At 64.9% G+C, this 16,227-nt stretch overlaps 6 protein-coding genes across 6 annotated transcripts; 3 read left to right on the top strand and 3 right to left on the bottom strand.

Annotated features, from left to right (window-relative positions):
• Position 1: 1 nt before the first annotated feature.
• On the top strand, positions 2–1,932 carry CHLNCDRAFT_145356 (hypothetical protein; the record flags this gene model as incomplete). The annotated part of the gene is made up of 7 exons (XM_005847870.1): positions 2–204; positions 378–454; positions 588–673; positions 889–1,059; positions 1,159–1,246; positions 1,357–1,445; positions 1,645–1,932. 7 exons carry the CDS (start codon positions 2–4, stop codon positions 1,930–1,932), a joined length of 1,002 nt encoding a protein of 333 aa, XP_005847932.1.
• A 174-nt stretch (positions 1,933–2,106) lies between these two features.
• Positions 2,107–3,457, bottom strand: CHLNCDRAFT_145357 (hypothetical protein; the record flags this gene model as incomplete). Its single annotated transcript, XM_005848028.1, has 4 exons — positions 2,107–2,294; positions 2,409–2,989; positions 3,073–3,207; positions 3,432–3,457. 4 exons carry the CDS (start codon positions 3,455–3,457, stop codon positions 2,107–2,109), a joined length of 930 nt encoding a protein of 309 aa, XP_005848090.1.
• A 184-nt stretch (positions 3,458–3,641) lies between these two features.
• Positions 3,642–4,085, top strand: CHLNCDRAFT_23025 (hypothetical protein; the record flags this gene model as incomplete). Its single annotated transcript, XM_005847871.1, has 2 exons — positions 3,642–3,710; positions 3,837–4,085. Coding segments are annotated over 2 exons (318 nt in total), but the record flags the coding sequence as incomplete, so codon positions are not given.
• Positions 4,086–5,003: 918 nt separating this feature from the next.
• CHLNCDRAFT_145359 (hypothetical protein) lies at positions 5,004–6,608 on the top strand (the record flags this gene model as incomplete). Its single annotated transcript, XM_005847872.1, has 5 exons — positions 5,004–5,306; positions 5,392–5,503; positions 5,628–5,794; positions 5,975–6,235; positions 6,357–6,608. 5 exons carry the CDS (start codon positions 5,004–5,006, stop codon positions 6,606–6,608), a joined length of 1,095 nt encoding a protein of 364 aa, XP_005847934.1.
• A 708-nt stretch (positions 6,609–7,316) lies between these two features.
• On the bottom strand, positions 7,317–11,383 carry CHLNCDRAFT_145360 (hypothetical protein; the record flags this gene model as incomplete). Its single annotated transcript, XM_005848029.1, has 16 exons — positions 7,317–7,472; positions 7,614–7,678; positions 7,824–7,909; positions 8,018–8,099; positions 8,222–8,447; positions 8,606–8,785; positions 8,895–8,966; positions 9,109–9,171; positions 9,261–9,392; positions 9,545–9,688; positions 9,814–10,004; positions 10,134–10,289; positions 10,431–10,538; positions 10,681–10,801; positions 10,978–11,008; positions 11,292–11,383. The coding sequence occupies 16 exons, from the start codon at positions 11,381–11,383 to the stop codon at positions 7,317–7,319; spliced, it is 1,905 nt and encodes a 634-aa protein (XP_005848091.1).
• A 1,249-nt stretch (positions 11,384–12,632) lies between these two features.
• On the bottom strand, positions 12,633–16,163 carry CHLNCDRAFT_145361 (hypothetical protein; the record flags this gene model as incomplete). The annotated part of the gene is made up of 13 exons (XM_005848030.1): positions 12,633–12,701; positions 12,934–13,077; positions 13,215–13,342; positions 13,516–13,650; positions 13,844–13,977; positions 14,162–14,279; positions 14,488–14,558; positions 14,658–14,748; positions 14,993–15,109; positions 15,290–15,419; positions 15,542–15,572; positions 15,716–15,774; positions 16,020–16,163. 13 exons carry the CDS (start codon positions 16,161–16,163, stop codon positions 12,633–12,635), a joined length of 1,371 nt encoding a protein of 456 aa, XP_005848092.1.
• Positions 16,164–16,227: the final 64 nt, after the last annotated feature.

Raw genomic sequence — 16,227 nt, forward strand, 5'->3', positions numbered from 1 at the left:
CATGGCCATTGTACCGCTGCAGAGGCTGATGGAGGCTCACAAGGTGGAGATGATGCGCGCCGAGCAGCGCCACGAGGCGGAGGTCAGCCGCCGCTTGGAGGAGCAGGTAGCGGCGGTTCGCTCTGTGGCGGCGGCGGAGCATGCCGCGGCGCTCGAGGTGGAGCGGGCAGCTGCCCGGGATCAAATCAAAGATGCTCAGAACAGGTAGGGCTGCACTGAGCATGTGGGCCCTTGAGCATGTGGGCCCGCTTGGCGTCGTGCCCAGAGTTGTCTGCTGACTTCAGGCTCCACAAGACGCACCAACCTCTTATCCTCTTTACGCATTGCTTCTCCAGCCATTGCCTGCTCTCCTCCTCCCCTGCCTCTCTGCTGCCCAGGTTTGAGGTTGAGCTCCAGTCACTGCGCATGCGCCTGGCGGCGGAGCACCAGATGCAGCTGGACAGAGCCGACACGGGTAGGTGCCTCCCCAGCAGCAAATACCACGATTGCCTTGCGCCAGCCTGCACAGCATGCACCATTCGATTTGCCCCAGGCTCACCAGCCAATTTTCAATGTGTCGTGTGCTTCCACCGCTGCTTGCTTTGCAGCCCGGCGTGAAGACCAGGCCCGCGTGCAGCAGCAGGCGGCTGAGTGCGAGCAGCTGGCGGCGGCGCGTGGCGGCACTGCGCGGGGAGTGGGAGAGCGAGAAGCAGCAGCTGGCGGCGGCGCGGCAGCGGGAGGTGGAGGCCGTGAGGCAGCAGTATGAGGTCAACCAGGTGGGAGGCACAGACAGCTGCCTCTGCTCTTCTGCGTGTACTGATCCGGATGTCATTCCTCACAGCGAGCAGCCCGCTGTTTGTTTGCTTCTCTGTGCAACCGCTGCTTAGCCTTTCTGCCTGGCACTCGCAGGAGGCGTGGCGTGCGGCCGCCAGCGAGCGGGCACGGCGGGAGATGGAGGGGCGCGAGGCGGCGCTGCGGCGCCAGCTGGCAGCTGAGCGGGACGAGGAGCTGGCGGCTGTGGTGGCGCGCCTGGAGGAGGATGCTCTGGCCAAGGAGGGCCAGCTGCAGGCAAGGCTTGTGGTGCCGGAAGCGGATGGATGGCTGTGTCCCTCAGCGGGCTTGTGGCGTTGCTGGTGCCGTAGGACAGCCGTGAACTCTGCCACCTTGGCCCGGTTGCAGAAGCAGCTGGCGGCGGGCGAGGCGGCGGCGGAGGCCAAGTGGCGGGAGGAGGTGTCGCGCCTGCGGGACACGGAGCGCAGCCTCACAGGTGGGGGCCCCGCAGCATTCACCTGTGCACACCTGAGCATCCATGCCTTCTGTATGTAAGGGCCTGGCGGGCCCACCACGCTGTGCCTACTGCCCTTCCATTCAATGCAGACACATGCGGTGCAGCTGAGGCGCGGGCGGCAGCCGCGGAGGCCAAGATTGTGCGGCTGGAGGAGCTGGTTCACACGCTGCAGCGGGAGGTGTCCAGCAAGGGGAGCAGCCTGGCCTGGCTGGAGGACCAGGCAAGCTGCTGCTGCTGCTGCCGCTGCCGGGTTGAGCCTGAGCTGCATGTTCAAGCAGCGATTGGTGCAGACTGAGTTGCCCAGCTTCTCACAATGCGCTTCCTCATTGGTTAACACAGCAGCTGCCGTTTGCGTGTGCTCGCCGTGTGCCCTGCAGCTGGCAGCGGCCAGGAAGGAGGCTGTTCACCGGCAGGACGCTGCGGCGGCAGCGCTGCGCAGCGCCAGCGAGCAGCATGCCCAGGAGCTGAGGGCGGTGGAGCAGCGGGCTGCTGCTGCCGAGCAGGAGGCGGGCGCTGTGCAGGAGGAGGTGGCGGCGCTGAGGGAGAAACGGGTCAAGGAGATGGATGAGATAGAGAGCCGCTTCAGGGAGTTGGTGGAGACCAAGAACGGCACCATAGCGTCCCTGACACAGCAGCTGCAGGAGCTGCATGCCGCGGTGTCGTAGCTGGCCTGCCATATGCACTTTTCTTTGTGATGTGTGGGTACCGCAAGTATTGCAAGTGCTCAGATGTACAGAATTGAGAGCCGGATTATTAGGACGATGACATGAGCGAAGGGTGGCCGCAGAGAGTGACAACACAAACAGTGAGGAGTGCGATGAAATGGCCATGTAAGAGGGTCAACCCGAGGTCGGTGCCCCCTGAAGCAGCTCAGCAAAGGCTGCCTGCCAGTCTTCAGGCGGCTGCCCCTGGCCTGCGCTGCTCAGCTGCAGCACCAGCGGCCCTGTCGCCGCGTCTCGCTCCGCTGCCTCCGCCAGCGCCTTGGCCGCATCCTCCCGGCTGACCTGGCCCTGAGGCTGCGCACCAGCTGTGACAGGGAGGGATGCGGGGGAGCGACATGCAACGGATCATGCCAGCACTTCATTAGGCTGTGAGGAGACAGCGCGGGCCAAGATCAGGTGTGTAATTCAGGCACGCCCACCTGTGAGTGCAAGGCTGCTGGTGCCGCCCGGCACGCCTGCAAGGCTGCCGACTTGGACGATGGTGAAGGGCAGGCCGCTGGCACGCAGCTGCTGCTCGCGGGCCGGATCTGCCAACGCCTGCTGCTCGCTGCTGGCAAAGAGGGCAAAGCCCTGTTGCGGCGCCCCCGCCGACGACAGCAGCACGGCGTGCGGCAGCCGGGTCGCTGCCGCCGCCGGCAGCAGCGCCCCCAGCTTGCCGCAGCACACGGCGGCCTTGGCGCCGCGCAGCAGGCGTGCCACGGCGGCGCGGTCGCCGCTGTCGCCCTGCACCGCCTCGATATAGGGCCCAAAGCCCGCCTTGGCTGCCGCCGCATCCTTCACCAGCGCTCGGATCTTGGTTCGGTTCAGAATCAGCTGCAGCACCACCTGCTCCGCCATGGGGCTGCTGTCTGCATCCAGCACAGCCACATACTCGCGCACCGCCGCCTCCTCCTCCTCCTCCTCCTCGGGCTCCTCCGACCCTGGCCCGCCCTCGCGCCCGTCCCGCGGCAACACCTGCCCCTCTTGGCCATACCATTTGCGCAACTTCTTGCCCGCATACCTGCATGGGGAGGGGCGGCAGGGTAGGTGCACGGTTCCAGGCAGTAGCATTCAACCATGCAATGCTTGCAAGGGTGCACCCACATAAAGTCCAGCAGTTCATCGCCAAAGTTGCCAGAGCCTCCACCCGCCGCCAGCGGCGGCAGCGTCTGGCGTCGCCTGCTGCCGCTTCCCGGTGCCCGCAGGCCAATGCCGGCCGGCGCAGCGCCGATCAGGGACCTGCTTGACGCATTGGAGGCAAGTGTGCGTGGAACAGCCCCGCTGCTGAGTGGTGCAACAAAAGCTGTAAGAGTGTTCATTGAGCCAAGATGGGCGCTGGGTCACCCCCATAAATGCCTCTTTTGAGCAATCGACGCTGGAAGGCCCACAATTCCTCGCGCTGAGACTGTCCTGCAGAAGTGTACCTGGCGCGCTGCTGCTAATTTTACCCGCCTGGCACCAACCCAGGCGTCCTTCTCCGTGATCGCATCTAGCCCGAGGGGCAGACACTGCGGCCCGGCGGCAGCGCACACCAGGAGGCCAACCCAACGCCTAGACGCTGCGCACTAGCACCATGGGGCTGGGAGACATCTTCTACAACGTGCGACCCACCGCCGCCGGGCCTGCCCTGCAACCCAGAGCACCGCCCTGAAACCTTGCCCTGCCCGCGTCTGCAGACCTTTGTCCGGCGGAATAGCGTTTACGTTGCAACCATCATCGTGGGAGCATTCGTGGGAGAGAAGGTGAGCCGCACAGGGCGGGCGGGGATGGGGAGTGTGGCCGCCAGCGTCGGGGACCGCAGCCAGCAGTGACTGTAATCGCGCCTAGCGCTCTCAAGTTCACACGCTGTGCGCGTATATCATGTGCAGGCCGTGCACGCTATCGGCGATGGATTGTGGGAGTCAAACAACCAGGGGGTGCGCACCCAGCCGCTGCGCTGTACTGTGCGCTGTGGAGCCTGGCCCTCGCTCGGTTGGCAGGCTCGCGCCTGTGCGCATGGTGGCAGTGAATACGCCATGCCCGCCTGGCTGCAGATGTGCTGCCTTTCCCCTGCTCTGACCCGCTGCTTGCCGCGTTTGTGTATGTCTGTTTTGCGCAGAAGCTGTTCAAGCACATGAACCTGGACAAGGCGGAATGATGCAGACGCACGTCCAGCACCCGCTACCTTGTTGAGACGCCTGCAGCGGTTACGACGCTATGAGCAGCCTGTAACACACGTCGGCGACTGGCAGGGAGGAGGGCGCTGTGGTTGGTTGGCAAGGTTTTGGAGTTTAGAGGAGCTACAGCCTTGTTCGTATTGAATAGCAGTAAAAGCAGCAGCAGGGGGTGGGGTGCGTCTGCAGACAGGGCTGTCGCTGATAGCCACGGTAGACAGGGTGCCCACGTGTGACAAGACGAGGAGCGCACGGGCCGACCGATGACAAAGTTGCAGCTGATCGGATCAACCCATGGTGCTGATGCCGCTCCAGGCTCGTGGACATATGCAGTGCCTGTCTGTGCCTGTTGCATCGCCGCTGCAGTGCGCCGCTGCGCCAGGCGGGCGCCAGTCCTTGCCCCGGCTTTCCATGGCCTGCCGTCTTTATCGATCGTCATTTCAAAAAGTTAAACAGCATTGCGGGCGCTTGGGGCCTGAGGAGGCGTGAGGAGGCCCTGGCGCCTGGGATGGCAGGTGCTGCGGGTCGCTCTCAATTTGCACGCACTTGCAATGTGCCGTGCTGATCTGAACATGCAGTAACGGTACTGGCAGTTGCCTATCCGCTATCACAGAATGCACCCCCGGGCGACGGCGCCCCTGCCGCCACCTGGGTCCTCCCCCGCTATCTGACCGGCTCCTCCCTCCTGTACCTGTGCAGACGGTTTGAAGCCACAGCCACGTGTTCTGCAGCTACTAGCCTTTGCATTCGCTGCGGCAGTGGCCCTGTGGCTCTTTACTCACCCTGGTGTCCTGCTCGGTGACGGAACGGTGAACCGCGTTTGCCCATCTGTCATATCAGACCTGGTTGGCACCCAAGCAACCCATCTATATCCTTCTTCTCATGCAGGCCGGCAGGGCTAGGGTCTCCCGCCGTTCGGTGGCAGCCAATGTGAGCAGCAGCAGCAGCAGCAGCACCAGCACAGGTGCCGCCAGCGAGGATGTCTTCACATCGCTTTCATCGCTCTACGGCCCGGTGCGCAAGGCAGGCCCGCTGGACGAGGCGGCGTGGCTCAAGCCGCATGCGGTCAGCCGGCACAAGCGGTACTGGAAGTATCTGCGGAAATGGGAGCGGGAGCACCCTTTCGGCATGCCGCCCTCCAGCGGCCTCCCCGACCCGCCGCCAGTCATCTTCCCAGAGTGCCAGGTGCGTAGACGCGAGGGATGTGGCATATTGCTGTATAAACGGTCAGAACATGATCTGGGTCGAACGTGATGCCTCAGCGCTGCAGGTGTGGGTGAACCATGCCTACCACTTCATTTACTTGCGGCATGCCAAGGCCGCCTCCACCTCCGTGCTCAACTGGTTTGGGCACTGCGGCTGGCAGCACGTCAGCGGCCAAGGTGAGGCATTGCTGCTGGTGGCGCAGCGCAACTCAAGCACAGCAGATTGCATGCAATGCACGGCTGGGCTGTCTGCTCCTCGGGCCATGCCTCGCCAGCTGGCGCCCCCGCTCCCTGGCTGCAGACAGCTGCATGGAGCTTCTGGATGTGGAGATGCCGGCCGCCCAGGTGGCCGCCCTCTGGCAGAAGTTCTTTGTGTTCACCGCGGTGCGCAACCCCTACACCCGGGCGGTGTCCCAGTACAAGTTCCTGGCCCGCAAGCTGCTGCCCAAGCCCGGGTGCGGCGACCTGGTGAGCGGACTGGGGGCTGGCAGGGGAGATGGGAGGTGGGTGGCAGGTGGGCTGCAGCCTGCTGCTGCTGGTTGGCTGCGCCTCTGCTCCATGTCCCTGCACCTCCAACGCTGGTGCCCAGCCGTCCCAGCCAGCCGTGTCTGCCCTCCACACAACGCCTGCGCTCCCCCCCTGCCGCAGGTCTCCTGGGACGCCTTCTGCGCCTTCCCGCCTTCCATGGGCCTGGCCTGCGCCCACCGCCCAGAGTGCTGCGCCATGGGCGAAGGCTTTGCGTACCTGCACCTCAACAGCCAGGCGCGGTGCATGACCACCGCAGGCGGCAGCCTGGCGGTGGACCATGTGTTCAGATCGGAGACCCTGGATGATGACATGGCGGCGCTGTTTGCACAGATCAACCGGCGGCGGCCCACAGGCAAGCTTTCAGGCTTTTCAGCCGCGCTCGTTTTGACCTTCCGCCACTGACCTTCCGCCACTGACGAGCGCATGGCTGCTGCGACAGCGGCTTCTGGTGCCCATTGAGTGGCCCTGTGCCTCGCCTGCCGTACCTGCAGCCCTCCCCGAGCTGCTGCCGCCGGCGCCGGAGCGGGCCGCCAAGTTCAATGTGGCGGCGGGGTGCGAGGCGGGGCGGCGGGAGTTTGAGGAGTTCAAGAATGCGGGGCAGACGATTGTGACGCTGGCTGTGAAGGAGCAGTACTGCAGTACCGCCGAGTACTTTGAGCGCCACCCGCGCTGCAGGCGCCAGCTGGAACACTTCCTGGCGCCCGATTTGGCGCTGCTGCAGCTGCTGAATGGCACTGTCGCCGTGCGGCAGTAGTAGCTTGTAACACTCAGTGGCAGCAGCGCTGAGGGCTGGCGGGGTGAGAGGGAGACTGCTGCAGTTGTTGACGCCCTGCGCCGCTGCACCGTGCATCTGTGACAGAGCGCCACCCCCCTCGCGTCCCTGAGCGTCCATAAGTATTAGTATAGAATTACCATGGAGACCCCAAAGATGAAAAAAAATGTATTGTAGCAATGGATCGAGATTGCCAAACAAGGGAGGTTGGGTTTAGGCCGGGGTGGCCATCGGAGGTGGTTGGGAGGGGTGACGCAAGAGCAGCGTATCATATATTCACCTGGGGGGGATATGATCGATGGCGCGGTCGGGGAGTGGGGGAGGGTATGGACCATGTCAACGCTCGATCAATGGTGTGGGAATATAGTCGCCCCAACTGGGGGCGTCGCCAGCATATGTGCCAAGCAACTGAGCACTACATGCATGGCGCGGGAGGCTGTACACTGCTCCAGGTACAAGGTGGGTGTGCTGTACGCTGTCACTTGGGACAGCGCAAAGAAGAACGGAAGTCGGGAGTGTTGAATGGTAGCGCGGCGAGGGGAGTTCAGAGGTCCTCGCCCGCTCGCTGTCTGGTATGCTGAGCTGCGCATAAGTTATTCAACAGCTATGATGCTGCTGCCGTCCCTGCTCGCGAGGGCCCTGCTCCGGCGGCCCGGGGCGGGCGGGCCAGCGTGATGCGCGGTGCGGCGCCTACACCACAATGGCGCCGGCGGGGGCGCCGCTAGCGGCAGCGTCGTACTTGGCCATGGGCTCCTGGGAGGGAGGCTCCATGTTGTCGTCGTCGTGGCGGATGAAGGAGGGCTCCTGGTTGATGGGCAGGCCCTTGCTGGTGGGGGCAGGCACGATCTGCGTCAGGGAGGAAGGGAGCGGTGAGCATGCGGCCGCCAGCAGCTGGGCCCAGCTTGCTTGATTGCCGGCCAGCCAGGCAAGCGGGTCAGCGAAGGACCACTCAAGCAAGGGGCGGGAGCAAGAGGCCGGCCAGCTCACCATGGGCGTCTCCATGGGCAGCACCAGGTTGAGGAAGATGGCGGTCAGCGCGCCGATGCAGAAGCCTGCGAGCAGCACCCGGCACGAGCGCCCGGCTTCAGCTGTCGAGTGCCGGTGGGGCCAAGCAAGCACGACCCATGCTGCCCCGCAGGACATGGTTGAGGGCACAGCTGCTGGGGCGCCGCCAAGCAGGCCAGGGCAGGGAAGCACCAGTCTCCAGGATGGTGATGACAGCCTCCTGCAGGCCCTTCACGCCCTCGCTGCAGCCGGTGCAGGGCCACAGGGCGTTGGTCGCCCTGCACAGGGGGAGGGGGGGAGGGATTGGTAAGTGGTGTGAGGCCTGCCTTGCACAGCAGCCATGCAGGATGGCCACAAGCAGGAAGGGCCAGTCCCAGCAAGCTCACCACTGGGGCACCAGCGTGACGCCCACACCCAGAGCCATGGAGAACGCCAGGATGACGCGGTTGCGGCGGGTCAGGTGGTCGCCTGCAAGGGGCAAAACACACACACTCAGCCTCGACCACGGCTGGATGGCATGGCGACGGGAGTTGTCGAGCCGTGGAGCGCTGCTGACGGCTGGCAGGCAGGCGCGCCACCGCCTTGCTCACCGACAATGATCTTGATGCCAGAGGCGATGACGTTGGCAAACAGGAAGGTGGTCATGCCGCCAAACACGCAGTCAGGGATGGTGGTGATGACGGCAGCAAACTTGGCAATCACTCCCAGGACGAACAGCCAGATGGCGCAGGACCAGCCCGCCTGGCGGGAGGCCACGGCTGTGAGGGAGATGACACCGTTGTTCTGGGCAAAGGTGGTCAGCGGCAGGGAGGTGGCCTGCGATAGGGGAGCGTGGGGAGATGGGGCGCAGGCAGACACAAGAGGTTGAGCGGAAGGGTGATGGGTCCGGCCATGCGGCAGCCACATGGGAAGCGGACAACCACGATGGACGCATCCAGGCAGGCAGCACCGACAGACGGGCTGCCGCCACCCACCAGCGCGGAGAAGATGCCGCCGATTCCATCGTTGAGCAGGGCGCCGCGGATGCGCTTGTCGTGGGAGGGGCCCTCGGTGGAGATGAAGGAGGCCTCCTCAGTGGCAGCCACGTCACCCACGGTCTCAATGGAGGTGATGGTGAACACAATGAGCATGGGCAGTATCAGAGGGGCGTAGATCTGCAGGCAAGTAGAGCAGGCATGCCATCAGCCAGTGGGGTGGTGTGCTCGTGCAGATAGCAGTGGCGGACGTTCCGCACATCGTCCAGGATGGTAGGGCCCCGCTCACCTTGAGCGGGAAGGTGTGAACCCACAGGAAAGTGATGGCGGGCGCAGCGCTGATCTTGGCGCCGGTGACAAACTGCAGGCAGGGGAAGGACAGAGAGAGGCGCTGGGAAAAGCTGCATGGGCTGCTGCTCGTCTGCAGTGAGGGGCAACGAGCTGCGCCGTGGGTGCTACCTTCAACCTATCAGATTTGAGCCGTCAGCCCCAGGGGTGCTCACCTTGGCACCATCGTAGGTGGCAATGCCGGCAATCATATAACCGAACAGCAGGGCGATGATCACCTGCAACGACGCACGAGAGCAACAAATATGCTGGTAAGGACAGCAACCCCCCCCGGACAGTAGGCCATGGCAGCTACGCTTGCCTCCACGTTGCGCATGAAGGGAGAGCCGAAAAGCTCCAGGATGACAATCATGGAGAAGACAGCAAAGCCCAGGCCAATGAAAGCGGCAGAACCAAATGGTAGGATCACGTCGCCGTTGCGGCAGTTGATGGGCACGTTCTGCGTGCAGGAGGAGAGCGGAGCGCGGCCGGTGGTGTCAAGAGGCGCAAGACAACCCCACCCGCCCTGGGCCCCAAAGCGACAGATGGCCCTGCCCGTGCGCATCTTGCAGGCATGCGTTGCTGTTGTGGCCACAGTGCTAGGCTGCTCACGATGTAGCAGGTGTCGGTCTTGGTCTTGGGGTCGAACACAGGCTGCAGCTCGTTGGTGGTGGCGTTGACAAAGGAGCAGGCGCCATCCACAGGGATCTCCAGGCCCTTGTAGTTGTCGGCGCAGAAGGCGCCGCCACCCCAAGCCTGAGGGAGAGAGCAGGAGGGGGGGGGGGGCGCGTTGGTGAATGCAAAGGCCCCACGTCAGATGCTCCAGGCTTGCTTCTATTCAGAAGGTGCGTGGCCACTGGGGAGCAGCGAAGCACGCCCACCTTCATGCCCACACCGCACAGGTTGATGCCAATCAGCACGATGGTCACACCGCACACTACGGGGGGGAAGATCCTCTTAATGGCGCGGTGGGGCAGGAAGGAGATGGCGACTGGGACGAGGGCGCAGAGGGCGGCGGTGCCCAGCACCTTGCCGTACGCCTCGTTAAACGTCTCGCCCTCCCCAATCAGCTCTGCAGCGCAGGCGAGGCCAAGCAGCGGATATGCGTGAGAACAGGAGAAGGCACGACACAGCATTGGGGAAAGAAACGAACGGGCCAATTTGCGGAGAGGGCGCCAGCCCACATCCCACCCGCGCTCACTCTGGATGGTGGAGTTGGCGGGGGAGAAGGTGGTGAAGGAGATGCCCATGACCGACAGGATGCCCGCGCCGATCTGGCGCTTGAAGGGCAGCGGGATGGCGGTGACCTGGACCATTGTCATGATGCCGCAGATGATGAGGCCCGCAGAGATGAGGTCTGCAGCAGGCGGGGCGCGGAGGCAGAGGCGTTGGTGCCAGCGTCGACTCTGGTGTGTGCAGCAGAGCTGAAGCGCCAGCGGGGGTTGGGTGGCCAGGGAGCAACCAGGAGGGAGCAGAGGCACTGAGCCGCTCCACTCACACTGCTGAGTCTGGATGGCTTCGTCATATTCGGCACTATCCACTCCGAACATCTTCTCGGCCTCCTGAAGGGCGTTGTTGCCGATCAGGTAGGGCACGGTGGTCAGGCCTGGGCAAGAGGGGGGCAAGGCAGGGGAGGAGATGCCGGAATGAGGGAGGCAGCGGGCCAGGCGAAGCGGCTCTGGCGCATGCATGTGTGTCTCTGGAGCCACAGCGAGACGCACACAGCCCAGGGTGCATGCGGCACCCACCCGCGAGCATGGCCATAGCGTGCTGCAGGCCCATGACGGCAGCGGTGAGCAGGCCCAGCCACGAGTCCTTGCCAAAGAACTGGGGCGGCGAGCGGCGCTTGTTGCCGCGGCACCAGGGCCACTGCAGGAGCGGGCAGCGGGCAGCAAGAGTTTGGCTCTCAGGGAGGGGCAGGCCTGGCGTGTGGTGACAAGACACCGGCATAGGCCGGCATAGGCCTAGTGCGGCAAGGGGTGGCGGGATGGGCCATGTGCTCAGAGGCGTGCTGTGCCACCATGCTAGCCAGCCTGCCTCTCTACCTGGGGAGTGCACAGGTACTTCCAGTTGTAACTGCACGGACAAGAGGGGCAGGGAGGAGGTGGTGCGCCAGTCAGGAGCTGGCACTGGCGGGGCCAGTGGCGGCGTGGACGTGTTCCCAGCAGCCACTAGCATCCGGAGGTGCCGAAGGACCCAAAAAAGAGGCGGAGTTAACAGGTCACAGGAGCTGTGCACAAGGCGGTGAGCGTGTTCGGGGGTGGCAAATGGAGCATCACTCGAGTTAGGCTGGCTAGGGCACGCATGCATGGCACAGCGGGCGGGCCAGCGGCCCTGACGAGTGCATGCGGAAACTCACTCTCCAACCGTCCAGTATTTGAGGTCCTTCTTCACGGGGTAGGCCTCCTCCTTCTTCAGCCCGTCCATCTGGTCTGAGCCGTCGGTCGACATGGCGGCGGCGGCCCTGCATGGCGGCGGCAGCGGGAAGCAGATGCAACGTTCACTTACTGTCGGGGGGGCGCGGCGCCCGGCTGCTGGTATCCACCTGCCCTGTGGGTCATGCTTGAAGCCGGTGCAAGGCTGTGGGGGTGGACCCAATTGCCAGGGCAGTCTCGTGCATGAAAACTGGGAAGCGCGACCACACGGGTGCGCCAGGCACCCCTCTACATCACTGTAAGCATGTACCAGCTCCTCCCCTGCCTCCCAAGCAGCCCCACACTGCACCTTTAGTTAGGGTTAGATTGCCCTAGCTTCGGCAGGCTCCTGAACAAGCGCTGGGGCAGAGCTTGCAGGGTTTGCAAGCTGCTGGACTGACAGATTAATAAAAAGGTCTCCTGCCTGCAGCCGCCGTTTGGTGGAGGCCACCCTGGGCGATTGCCAGTGTTTCTGGCCCTCGTGGCAGCTTTGGCGATGGGCGGGCGATGAGGACTGCTGTCGCGTCCAAATTTCGCCAATCAGCTGGCGATGGCACATTGAGGATTGGCGAAATGCGGGGGAGCCACCCTTGCGCCTGGCACAGCGCAGCGGCCACATGCGGCGCCGCTGTTGCTTTGTCGGCACTTGCCTCCCTTTTGGGGGACTGGGGGCGAAGCCCCCAGCAAGCTGGCGCTTGTTTAACACTATGGAATGAAGTTACTGAGGAAAATTGGCCATTTCTCCTCAAAATATTGGCGATGTCAGTCATGGGGGCTGGCGACGCGCTGGCGATGTCGCCCCGCCGCCTGCCCTCATTTAGCCAGCTCTGGCTGGCGATGGCCTTCGGCCAATCGCCAGCCAGAGCCGTTTTTTGGCCCGATTTCGCCGGCATTTGGCGATTTCGCCAGCTTTCAGAAACACTGGCGATTGCAAATCCAGTGCCACGTGGCACCCACGTGCAGTCCTGCATGCGAACCTGATGCATTCCCATGAAACAGGAATCGATGCTGACCCCCTGCCGGATGGCTGGAGCGAGCAGGGTGTGGGCGCACGTGGAGGCCTGTGCCTGCGGACCCCGGCGGAGCCCAGCCTCCTGCTGCCCGGGTTCCCAGCCAGCTCCTCCAAGAAGAAGAGCCCCCTGATGTGACTGTGTCCGATTTACATGTATCCATCCATGGATAAAAGGCAGGCAGTAGTGGTATAATGTGCAAAGCAAGCTGCAAGTTGCGCAGCGGCCGGCGGGTGCTAACTGCGGTGCGTTCCATCCCGCCCCGCTCGGCAGCGGTCACAGGTCGGGTGAGCCCACCGCGGCGCACACCCTCGCCGACGCCGTGTTGTGCTCCCGAATCAGCTCCTGCATTGTCATGGTGTCAGGCATGCAAATATGGGCAGCTGAGAGATGGATGCGTTGAGAGGCAAGATGCCAGCCCGTCGGCGTTATGGAGCCCCTGCCCCCCCTGCCCCCCCATGCTGCATGCTGTCCCCACCCTGCTCCCGCACACCACCACCACCACCACACCCGCAAGCCATGCCATCTGTTGGGCACCGCCCACCACACCACCATGCTGCCTACGCCACGGGCTGACCTCGAGGTCACACGTCAGCAGCTTGCCGTCCTGGATGATGGGCTCGCCGTTGATGACAGACAGGTCCACGGGGCCGGGAGTGCACAGGATGAGGGCACCCACGGGGTCGCCCAGCCCACCCGACAGCGCCACATTGCCCGTCAGCTGCAGGTGCGGCATAATGCGGGAGGCAGCAGGTGAGCGGCAGCAAACGACTGAGCGGCTCAGGCCTGCAACGGAGCGCTGCTGGTTGGTGGATGTAGGCAGGCAGCACGCAAGCGGACATCCACCCACCAACCCACCTTCCAGCCCACAAAGTCTGCGGCATAGCCGGGTGCCAGCCGGCCGATGTCGTCGCGCCCCAGGTTGCCGGCGCCGCCCTGGATGGCAATCTCGAGCGCCTCTCGCACCTTCATGCCCTTGACGTCGCCTGCGCCAGCGCACGCCACACAGGAGCAGGGCACAGGGCCAGTCTGGCACCAGAGCCAGAGGACAGGCAAGAATGCTGGCCAGTCACCCAAGGGCAGGCTGCTGTGCCGGCAGCTTGGGGCGCAGGTGACATGCTGGCATGAGGAGCAGGCAGCAGCAGGGTGGGGCCCTCACGCAGCAGGCCGCGCTGCAGCAGCAGCGCCCAGCGCGCTTGCTCCAGCAGGTTGCCGCTGTCGTTGCTGGCGCAGCCATCCACGCCCAGCCCCACATTCACGCCCTCGTCCCGCAGCTGGCGCACCGGACAGATGCCTGCAGCGCGGCGGGCAGGTGCGGCAGGGGAGAGAGTCGGCGGGAGGAGATGCGGGTGTGTGGTGCAGTGCGGGGAAGCATTCGTGCCTTGGGTGTGGTGGGCTAGTAGGCAGGCTCGACAGGCAGCGCATGGCACCAGGCTGCTCTGGCAGGAGCGCCACCAGCGGTGGCGCAGCTGCTCAACCCAACCCACCCGAGGCGAGGCGGGCATTGGATGAGGGGCAGTGCGCCACGCCCAGGCCGCACTCTGCAAACTGCTTGCGCTCCCCCTCATCCAGCATCACGCAGTGCGCAAACCAGCAGTCGCTGCGGTCCCAGCCCACCTGCCTGCAGGCAGGCAGCAACGGCGTCGGGATGGCAAGAGGCAGGCACAGGTCGGCAAGTCGGCAGCGTTGGCTCGCCCGGCCAGCCAAAACACCTGATGCAGGGGCCAGAGGCCAGGCCAGGGCGCCGCCATCACCCTCCTGGCTCCCGGCACAGGGGCAGCCTCCAGGCAGGGCAGGCTACTCACTGCAGGTAGCGCCCCGGGCGGCAGCCATAGGTCTTCTCGCTGTAGGTGATGTCCTGATGGTTCTCCGCCAGGTGCGTGTGCAGGCGCACCTGCTGGTACTGCCGGGCCAGCTTGGCAGCTGAGTGGACAGGTTGGAGGGGAGGGAGAGGTGGTGGTGGGACGGGCAAACGGGGAGGGCAGAGCCAGGGCGAGGCAGCCGGCCGGCCCAGCCAGCCGGTGACACGTAGGCAGGCACGTGGCGGCGTCAGCAGCAACCGCGGCTCCGCCACCAGCAGCAGTGCGTCTCGGGCGGCGATGCGGGCTGGCAGAGTGGTGGCGCGCCTCACCTCCCTCCATGCAGTCGTTGGTCACGCTGAAGGGGGAGCATGGCGCGATGCCGACGCGCATCATTGAGTATCTGCAATACATGTATGTGTAGATGCGTTGGTGTGCATGTGTGGGTGGTGGTGGCGGCAAGGTGGTGGGGCAGCCAAGGGGAAGCTGCCAGGGCGCTCACTTCTCGGGGTCGTGATACTGCTCGATCAGGCGCTTGGCATCCTCCAGCGCGCTGTCGGTCTCCTCCACCACATTGTCGGGGGGCAGGCCGCCTACAGGTAGGGTAGTGGCTGTGTGTGCGTATGTGTGTGCGGGTGGGGTGTGTGGTTGGCAACTGTGCCACCAGGATGTCAGCGCCGCTTGGCTGCCACAGCTCCCTGCTGCAGCCGGTGTTCCCCAGAGGAGCCATGCCCCATCTAACCAGCAGCAGCGGTGGCAGTGTCGGGCGGGGCCCTACAGCCCCTTCCCTGCCACCTGCTGCCCACCCACAGGGCACGTGCCCCCCGGCCCGCGCACCCTTGCTCTTGCCCAGCGTCATGATGCCGCGGGTGGGGTGGAAGCGCATGCCGATCTCGCGGGCGGCGCGGATGGTGTCGTCCAGGGTGACGTCGTTGGGGTAGATGTAGAGGTGGTCTGCGGCGGGTGGGAGGGGATGCAGGTGAGGGGCGGCAGACAGGTGGCACCAGGCGAAGACCCAGGGAGGAGCTCCGAGGGCGAGAGGCGCCCCACGGTGCGGCCGGTGGGAGGGGAGGGGAGCGGCCAGCAGGCCAGGCGCCGCCCTGCGTCCCTCCCGCAGTCCCGGCTGCGGCGCACCCGAGGAGCAGGTGCAGCCGGAGAGGAGCAGCTCGGCCATGGACAGCTTGGCTGAGATGTAGACGTCGTTGGAGGTCATGGTGGCCCATGCTGGGTACAGAGAGGTCAGCCAGTTGAACAGCGGGGAGTCCTGCGGCAGGCGGCAGGGGAAAGAAGGGAGGGTGGCGTGAGCATGACGCAAGGGTGAGGGCGGGGAGAGTCTCGGTTGTGTGGCGAGTGGAGAGTGCACGGGCAAGCGCCTGGGCGGCCCACCTGCGCGATGCAGCGTGTCAGGCTCTGGTACCTGCAGCAGTGTCGGGCTAGGATGTAAGGGTTGTGGGGGGCGCATGGTAGGGCAGGGGCACCAACATGCATGGCGATTGCGCCGCAGCCAGGGTTCCCGCCGCAGCCAGCCCCACTGCCTGGCGGGCGGCGCTCGCTGCTCACATGTGGTGGTGCGTGTTAACCATGCCCGGGATGATCACTTTGTCGCTGCAGTCCACCACCTGCGCAGCCAGGTTGCAGCAGGGAAGGGGTGGGGCCAGGCGGGCTCGCCGCGCAGCGGCCGGGGGGGGCGCCACCAGGCGCCGCCGCTTAGGGCTCTCGCCACCTCGGCAGGCCATTTAGGACGAGGGCCTCCGACGCAAACCCGCCTCCCCGGCGTCACTGGGCGCCGCGGCCTAGTGGGCGTCCCTCCGCTCACCGTATCAGCAGATCTAAAATCGGTCGGCAACTCGCTGGTGGGTCCCACCCACTTGATCACGTTGCCATCGACGTAGATCGCCCCATCCTTGACGTCCGCCTGCTCCGTGAAAGTTGCGATGACGGTGGCATTCCGGTAAAGCGTGGTGCCTGCCTTAACGGGCCGCTTCTCGCCACCACGCTGCTCGGCCATGCTGTTCGGCGATGTGGGTCTGCGAGCTGGGTCGCCCGTGGGGCCTGTAATGACTGCTTGCAGT

Source organism: Chlorella variabilis, assembly GCF_000147415.1.
Source record: "Chlorella variabilis unplaced genomic scaffold CHLNCscaffold_9, whole genome shotgun sequence".
In the NCBI taxonomy this organism is placed as follows: domain Eukaryota; kingdom Viridiplantae; phylum Chlorophyta; class Trebouxiophyceae; order Chlorellales; family Chlorellaceae; genus Chlorella; species Chlorella variabilis.